Source organism: Amblyomma mixtum, chromosome 2 (genome assembly GCF_055824585.1).
Source record: "Amblyomma mixtum isolate Tamu chromosome 2, ASM5582458v1, whole genome shotgun sequence".
NCBI lineage: Eukaryota > Metazoa > Arthropoda > Arachnida > Ixodida > Ixodidae > Amblyomma > Amblyomma mixtum.
The window spans coordinates 242,983,439-242,992,698 of record NC_143013.1 but is presented as its reverse complement, the minus strand read 5'-3'; the positions used below and the strand labels follow the sequence as shown (position 1 = coordinate 242,992,698).

The window sequence follows — 9,260 nt, the reverse complement described above, 5'->3', positions numbered from 1 at the left end:
TGAAAAGAAAAATGTTGACTTGCCTTACGGTCCTGGGGTACAGCAAAACAATGAGTCAAAACAGTAAGAAATCTGCTGCGGAAGGAGAGTACCTAGACAAACGCGTAATGAAGAAAAACTCCATTTTCAGAGCATCCCCCCAATGCAAAGGCACTAAAATCCACGAAGATTTTTTTTTTAGAGCACTTCCCGGTATATTTCAACAAAGAGTCTTCGGGATAGCATACCAAAAAAACACACAGGCGAGATTTTTTGTCCATTCACATTTCAAATAGGCTAATTAGAACTACCACCTCAACTCCATGAAGTACTAATGCCATTTCGAAGTAAAAATCTAACACTGTCTCAGGGTCCTATGAAACATTCAGGATACCAGTGTACCGCAGACTTCATTGCAGATTAAAAACTAACCAAGACAGTCGAAATTCTGAGCTTCTCCTCTACAAAGTGTAGCAGCTAACAAGGATCCATTTCACCTGCTGTAAGATGCAGGAGCAAACCAAGTCTGCACACATCAAATGGGTCTTTTATTTGGTTGCAATGTCACTGCTGATGAGCACCTACACACACGTCCAATGATAGTTGCTTGAATAACAGGGCGTTTACTTCTTCACAAACTCCTCCCCCTTCTGGATGTTCTTCTTCAGCTCGGGCAGTGCAATCTTGACCAGCTCAGATTCATATGGCGACAGCTTGCCCAGGCCAAGGTTCTTCGCCACGCCATTTTTCTGGAACAAGTAATGACACATGAGCATGACACATGAATGCATGTAGATGCATTCTGAAAACTTACACAAACAGGTTTAAAAAAAAAGGCTACTGCTGTTTAGGCACAGCAACAACAACACTCCACATTTAGTAAACAGAAATGACATGTTCTTGGAGAGAAGCGAACACTTAATAGCCACGACTGGTGTGGTTAACACTCATGAACGACCTTCAAGCATGTCGTTTTAAAGGCCCAGCCTGCTGATGCCAGTCGACGCGTATTAACTTCAGGGCATAGTTGAACATCGATCAAACATTGAATTATTGATAATACTGAAAGCACTGTGCAATGTCAGTGCACGTTAAAGAACCCCACGTGGTCGAAATTTCCGGAGCCCTTCACTAATAGCACCCCTCATAGCCTGAGTCACTTTGGGACGTTAAACCCCAAAAACCAAACCAAAAGCTTCCTAAATATTTTAAACCAAGCAGTGCCTACTCAAATGGCAGGCACTACACAAGTGACTGGTGGTGCTGTGGCAAGCATTCGTGGCATGGTTCGTGCATATATCTCTCAAAACAGAGGCATAGAAGATATAGCGGCGCAGAGGACTAGCCAGGCTACAATGTAGCCATACAGCCTGCAGCATGGCTAGCATGTATTCATGCCTCGAACCCATTCACAGGACTGCGGAAGAGTTGGTGTGGACTAGAGAGCCTATATGTTGCATCGCCCTAGTGTTCCCTAGTATGGATGGTTGCAGCATTGCAGTAATCGTGCTCACGCAGGCTGTCATGGAGGTGGTAGAAACGGGCGACAGCTTTCGTCCTGGCATACGATTTTCCACGAGACACTGCTGTAAGGCAGGGAAGCTACCCTAGCTAGCGTTTGGCCTGCCACCGTTGCGCGCTGGCAGCACCATGCGGGAGAACCGACCTAACTGGTTTTGCCACTGTTTTTTGCAGTCACCTTGATAGGCTTCGAAACACTGCTAGAACTTCAGAAAAGGTCTCTCCTTACTTTCTAGTCAGGGCCACCTCTGTTGCCATCCTTTCAACGATTAAACTACATTGCTCTTGCCTGCGTCTTTACAAAATTTCACATTACGAATTTCGGCCATACAAAATTATATTAAGATTAAGGTTGACTTTGACTGCAAATGGTGAAAATGCTGCATAGTAAGATTTGAGTACAAAAGCCATTATTCCACAAGCTTTTTCCACACTTTGAACACAGTGCGTGAAATGCTGGAACAAAGCAAAATAAAAGTTGTTTACGCATGCACTGTGAAACACTGCACAGTGCTGCCCTTCGTTCATGCTCACTCTACAGCTTCTTTATCATAAGTGACATGCAAGTTTTTGCTATAAGACCGAATCGAATCCTAGCTGCAAGAGATGGCCACCTACCTATATGCTGGCTTTAGTACTTCCATTATGTGTGCCCAGTTAACACTGACCGCAGGTTAGGGCGAGTCAAAGGTGGAAAAGCATACTTACGCTGAGGAGAAGAGGGGTCGAGAAGTATGTGGCTTCAGTCTCCGAAGACTTGATAAATGCACATTCCACTACGCCTTCCTTTCCTTGAATGGCAGAAATAAGCTGAGGACAAGGAAAAAGAGATGAAACACGTTGACATTCATCACAATTCCCTATACACAAACCATTTCAGAGAAGCATGCAAGAAAATTATATTTGCAGAAAGACAAGGTGCAGTAAAGAAAAGACACCAAGTAAGCGCACTTACTGAGAAAACGAATCTGGCTCCAGCGAATGCCATGGACAGCGTAGCTGAACCCTGTTAAAGAGAAAAAAAAAAAGGACTGGAGTATTCTTTTACAAATTCTTTCCAAGGATCTTTGACACTGACAGCTGTCAGAGACTCCAGAAGCCTTGCACAGTTGCCTGACACTCCTTGTGCTCTCACTAGCGCTAGTAGACTGTCACCTTAGTACACTAGGGACCCGGACATGTCAGTTTAGAGGCCCCCCCTCAGCAGTACTAGCGTGTTTGAGGTCACAACACAATCTTTTAGTGTAAGTGATAACAAAGACATTAATGCAGAAGCATGAAAAATAAATACAAAAAGGAGTAAAAGCATTGAATCACTGTGCCATAAGCAGAATTCACACTGTACTGGAGGCCAAATCACTGACTGCCACCGAAGAATACGCAATGTAAAATTAATTTCATGGCCACAAAACCATGCAACCTGAAACGCAAGCCGCACAGCTTACTGCCTACCATCCCTTGCATCGGCACAAGAAATCTATAATGAAGACAAAATGGGAATTTCATTGGAGATAGCACAAGTGCTCCCCAGAGCTAAGAACTTTTAGCTTCACAACAGAGAGAAAGATAAGCTTTCAGTTCACACAAAAGCAGCATTTATTATTTCAGTGCTGTTTTATTTATCACAAGAGGACACATCATACTATACGAGTATGAATGTCTTCTACTGTATGGGAGAGCATTAAAGCACCACTGAATGCTTCGGGGAGACTTTTAGAGTTCTCTTTATTGTGTGACCCCTTCAGAACAGGCATCTGATGCATACTCTGAAGCAATCCCTTTTTGTGACGCCACCTTCAGTGTGTCGTTTGACCATCACATTATTTGCTCAGCCAACTGTCAACAAAAAAATAAACCCAGGGAAAGGGCAATGTGCATACTCGCAGCATCGACAGTCCAGTAACAGTGAATCATGGCTACGCCTATTCTGTATGAGTGTGTGACGACGTTTTCACTGCTACCACAAACACTCGCATGTGCCCACACGAGTTTTCGAAGACCACTTTCAAAGCCAGAATCGGAACTTGACGTGCCCATGTACAAGCGAAAAGATGCAACAAGAGAAGAGGAGAGGACAGGAACACTGTCCCGTCTCCTCTGTGCTGCAGCCAGAACAAGTGCATACCAACTAGCTCAACTTTTCACATTAGAGCTCATCTGAACCATGCCCAACCCCCTTCGCAAAGCAAAGGTGAAGATGAAAGCAGGGGTGGATTTATCAGTCTCTCTTGGAAGGGGGTGGGGAAGGGTTGAAAGTGATCACTTAGAATGCGAACGAGGCTCAAATGCGTGGGAAGAAAAAAGTGTGGCGGCAAAGCCAGGGCCACTACTACTCACAGCCCCAGCCTTGGCCTGGACCACCTCGGTGCCAGCCTCCTGGATGCGCTTGGTGAGTGCCTCCAGCTCAGGCTGTGGGAAGCTCACCGAGGGTGTGGCTTGGGACAGCAGGGGCACGATCGTGACACCCGAGTGGCCGCCCACCACTGGGACGCTCACGCTGGCTGGGTCAAGGCCCTGGCAGAGGGAGAGAATGAACTCATCTTTACTGTTCAAAAGGCCACTGACATAACATTTAGCTCCGACATCGGAAAGTACAGCATTGTTTAGTGAAACCACAAGCGCCACATTGAAAAGCTAACCACTATTTACGTTTCATGCATAACAACTTGCCACCAAGTGCAAAACTCATTTAAGTTTTTTTTTTTTTTTTTTGCACAGCTGCTAGGGCAGACTGAAAAAGTCCTTAGATCAGGGGTCTCAAACTCAACAGCCATGCAGACCACACTGATGAACTTTTGTGTCTCACGGGCCAATAGATAAACAGGGGGAGAGGAAGGTAAGTGGAAACGGAAGGACCGCGCATTCCTCGTACCGCCTATATCGCTTTTCTGCCACCATGGATGTGGTTAAGGTCAAATAATGACTCGCAGCAGGGGATAACACGAAGGTGAGGATATCACAATCGCTCAATTTTCACACCAAGTACGTCGTGGGAATACACCTGCATCCTCTTAGAGCAGTCAGGTTTGATCTCTCACACCTTGCTCGGGACAATGCCATCATAGGCCTTCTCCCTTTCCTCTAGTCTTAGAGATGGAATAATGTGCACCAGGACACATCATGGACCAAATCGTTTTGAAGTAGCCACAGTCATTAGCATCTTTATTGTGACATGGCTGTGCAGCTAGTAAAAGTGTGGCCTGGAATGCCGATATACAGAGCTCACTTACAGTATCAGACCTCAAGACAAAAGTTGGGAGGCGTAGTGCTTCAAGAATGCTGGGGCTGCTTACCTTTGCCTGTGCCACAAAAGCATTGGCGCGAACAATGTCCAGGGTTGTGACACCGAAGATGCGGTTGGGGTCGTAGACGCCGCGCTTCTTGAATACTTCAGATGCGATGGGCACAGTGGAGTTGACCGGGTTTGAGATAATGCAGACCATGGCCTTGGGGCACTGCTGGGCGCAGGCATCGGTCAAGTCCCGCACAATGGAGGCATTCGTGTTGAACAGGTCATCACGGGTCATGCCGGGCTTACGGGGTACCCCTGCTGGGATCACCACGATCTCCATGCCTTTGAGGGCCTCCTGGAGAGCACAAGGAAGCAATGGTAAACAGTGGCCACTACTTTACACAACTGCTAATATTAGGACTCTTGCATCTCGCAGCAGCATTCGGTATGAGGCTCCCAAGGTCTGCCAGGGAGAACTTGGTTCTTGTCCAAGGTCATATATGACACTTATGTGCCAAAAGCTTCCAGTCTACAAGGTCATTTGTGAAAGTAGCAATGTAATTTTGCAGCTATTACTTTCAAACATATGATGTGCAAGCACTCAAGTGCTATAGCAGTGGGCAGCAATATGTGAGCCACAGGTGCAGACAATTCATAGCTCAAATTACGGGAGCACGTGACATGTTATTGCGACATTCTAACGTGCACTACACTGCAGTCTGCGCTACATGCAGGTATGCACATGGTATGCATAGTGCGCATCTGCCACACACTGCACACACGTGCTGGTTCCTCAAGGATCGGTTAGAATGTGGCAATAGTATGCGAGGACATGTATTCCTGCGCTATAGGTCACGTTAGTCAAGAATGTCCCCAAGAATGATTATGTTGGGCCAGCTCAGCCTCATGTTTGAGATAAATTACTTTTAGCCATTCTGCATACTCATGCCTGGCAGGCTAAACTTAGAAGTCTGGTGCTACAGCATCCGTAGTTGCCGAGATTTGGGTGCAGCTTTTTGACTGCTTTTCACTGCTTTTCACTGAAAAGCCACTGCTTTTCAACGTCCTTCCACATCAACCTCAGTGACTGCGTAATGCTGCTCTGTACGAACAGCTGGCATTAGCACAAGAATGCAACTATGAGAGAGAGGCAAGCATTGTTGTTTTCCTGTTAACATCTACTCAATGATGTCGTGATGCAAAAGGCTATCCAGTACTCACGGCGAGCTGGTCGTTTCCCGTGAAGCCCTTGACCTGGGCCCGTGTGTTGATGTGGCTCAGGTCGGCAGCGACACCGGGGGTGTGTGCAATGTCGTACAGCGACAGGTATGTGATGCCAGGGTGCTGCTTGAGCAGCAGGGACAGGGGCTGCCCGATGCCACCGCTGGCACCCAGAACAGCCACCTTCACATTGTTCTGCAAGGGGGCAGACCACAGATTCGGCCAGCTGGCATATCGTCCTTGCCACACGTGTGAAAACAAGGAATGGCTGGATGCACTTTTCAGTGCACATCTCTGAAACCTCAATGCTCCTAAAAAGCACTCCTGCAATTCAAACATCAGCCCCTCTGGTAGGGCGGGCGATATTGCGATAAAAGCTCCGCATTCCTACATCAACACTGATACATCTGTGAGAAAAGCGCAAAAAAATTTAACCAAAAATTATAAGAGGTACCAAAGTCCCACAAGTCCCACGACCATTATATGTTCTACATTCTGTTACCGTTTTCACAGCCTGCATACGAGAACTATCCTTGTTTGGAGTGCATTTATACAACGCTGTGAACAAAACAGCCAAGATTCGGTGTCTGCCTTTTCACGCATGCACATGAAGGTCCCGGAACAGAGGGGTCTACGTTATCTGTGCTTCCACGGTGAAAGGTACGAAAGCTGCCTGGCGAGGGCAACTAACCTTTTAAGGGGACAAGGTAAGACATATCCCTTCAACGTATTTTAGGGCATATTTCGGTACACTTTTCACAACCAATAAAGATAGCACCAACTCGTGTATATCATTTTTATTGTTGCTTTATCATCTCTCGATTGAACCAAAACCACGTCATGCAATTAAACCACCAATTTTTTTATGACTTTTGTCTCTTGAGGACTAAATTTAAGGCCACCTTTTGCACTGCTCCTGTCTATAAATCAAAGACAGATCACTGCAAATGCCTAACTTTCGTTCAGTATGTTCTCACATGCTCATATAAAATGCAGACAGAGAACTGGCCTTCTGTGTCATATCATTTTGAAGATAATGGTACCATCGTAACAAAAATCTTTTGCAATAAATGAGTTTAGAGTAAAAAGTAACCCTTTATGAAGTTTTCCGCTTTGCCAACATTTGCTAACTTGACTTATGCCATAGCCACGACCTCCATACTCATTATTCAAGTAACCTTTGTGTCTTTGCGTTTCTTTCCTAGTCCTAAAGTTTCCTGAGGCTTTTTTTTTTCTTTTTAACCTCCTGTTCTGCTCAGCCAGCAGAGGAAACTTCACACCGGTCTACGTCTCTGTTGGCGGAGAATGTCACAACTTCAGGTTAGCCCAAAGGCTTCTGGAACCTTGTCTTGCTATGTTACCGCCGTTGAATGTAACGAAAGCATCTACTGTTGACATTCCCAGTTCCTCTGGTACAGGAGAGGCAGTTTTTGCACCTTGCTCCCAGATGATGCGAATGAAGGACTAAGATGCTAACATTGAACGACTAAGAGCTCCAAGATTGTTCCTAAACATGTTTTTACTCCAAATTAACAAAGAAACATTCAGTTCTGATCATGGAATGGTGTTTCAAATAGCTGCTAAGACATTGCCTCAACAAAAAAAAAGTAGCCTGGCTGTTCGCTTCTTCAGAAGAGACTAAACAACGTGGAAAGAAGTGTGATACTGGAAAAGTTGCAGAAAAGAATGATCGAAAATGTTTGCATTTTTGCTCAACCTGTCCTCTTAAGTACGCGGCGTTGTAAGCAAGTTAAATGTGAAGCCACACAGGATAGATACAACAGCGGTCAAACAACGAAGGTTTACGAGGCCGTTAAAACACCAAACTCATAACACGCATCTATTACATACGTGGAAGCGGAAACGTGGAACATTTGCCTCCGTAGGAGTGGGCGTGGCCGTGCATTGAGATTTTTTCTGATCTGTTATACTTCTGTCACACAAGCTACTCTTTCGAAAACTTTAAAACGCGACCGCCTGAGCCGACAGACCGATTTGGAGCACCGAAACGAGAGTGACCTTTCAGGTCGATGGCACCAGCCGGCGCCGACCGTGTCCACGGTCACTTTAAGCAGCGGGGGAAAAAATGACGACGGGGACAGCATTATGAGTAAAAGATCATAGGTTTGCTTTGTACAGGCCCTCGAAGAGAGCATGTAACGGGTCGTAACGGCAGCTCTCGCTCCGGGTCCACCAAGGTCACTCGGGAATGCGAGCCCGATATCGGCACTTACCGTTGAGGTGACGGAGAAGTTTCTCTGCGCCGAGACGCAAACGGTGTTGAGGAGATTCCTTGGCACTCGGGAGAACATTGTGACGCTTCAGAGGACTAGTCGATCACGACAGTTGTAGATCGTAGATCGTGCCCGCAGCTACCTACCGGCGTCACAACCTGAGGTGAGACGAGACAGCACGTAAAGGCTTGTCCGGTGTTTTTCGCTTCGCCTTTAGCCTCTAGCTACTGTAAATAGTGGCGCTGCATGACGGTACATTAAAATTAAAGCGAATTGTTTTCAACAACGTGTTTTTTGGTTACAAAGTTTGCTTTTAAAAGCTGTGCTAACAATAAAATTTATTATTTTGTTTCTGTGATTTAATATTGCAAAATGTTGTGTCGTCTGCTCTCACCGCTGTTTTCGAGCGCACGCAAAGCGCGAAAAATACCACCTGACAGGCTACAAGTTGTGTTACTTCTCCCTTAACTCCCTTAAAAAGTCACGGGCTGACCTTTGAATCATGCGACCAAAGATAATTTCTTTAATCTATCTGAAATTCGCTAATTTAACTTCCCTCAAAATCACACGTGGTCAGCATATCCGCTCCCGGCTGCATGGGTAAAAACGTCGTGTTCATCAGATTAACGCTCTCGTGTACAACAGATATAAACGCAGATCATATCAAGAGTAATTTCCATGCATACTTATATTCGCGCACGACGCGGCATGTAATCAGTTAAAGGGACCCAGAGACGATTTTATTAGTCATTCTAATGTACTAATATGAAGAGGTGGCCTCCACGGGTATTAAAGTCAAATTTTAAAGCTCTGCGTGGACCTTACAATTTACAAATAATTTAAAAACAATTGCTGGGAATATGGGCCAGCCTTCTCATGAGTTTAGGAAGGAGAGGGACAGCATCATTTTTAAACTCCGTTATCTTCGATGGTGATGAAGCTAGATAAATTTGCGATACAGTGATGGAATACCTATTGTTCATGCACTTTCTGAATATCAGTGAATATCGTTTCATTGTCCCTTTAAACAATTTATGTTTGCAGATCGAGAATTTCTGCACAATTCATCTTTA

The 9,260-nt window shown here is 45.4% G+C and overlaps 1 protein-coding gene across 1 annotated transcript; it reads right to left on the bottom strand.

Moving 5' to 3' along the window:
• Positions 1 to 506: 506 nt before the first annotated feature.
• Positions 507 to 8,385, bottom strand: Mdh2 (malate dehydrogenase 2). The gene is made up of 7 exons (XM_089573405.1): positions 8,188 to 8,385; positions 5,954 to 6,148; positions 4,794 to 5,087; positions 3,838 to 4,014; positions 2,456 to 2,506; positions 2,209 to 2,310; positions 507 to 728 (listed from the first exon to the last, which is right to left on the bottom strand). The coding sequence occupies exons 1-7, from the start codon at positions 8,263 to 8,265 to the stop codon at positions 603 to 605; spliced, it is 1,023 nt and encodes a 340-aa protein (XP_089429531.1). The 5' UTR covers positions 8,266 to 8,385; the 3' UTR covers positions 507 to 602.
• Between the last annotated feature and the right edge of the window lie 875 nt (positions 8,386 to 9,260).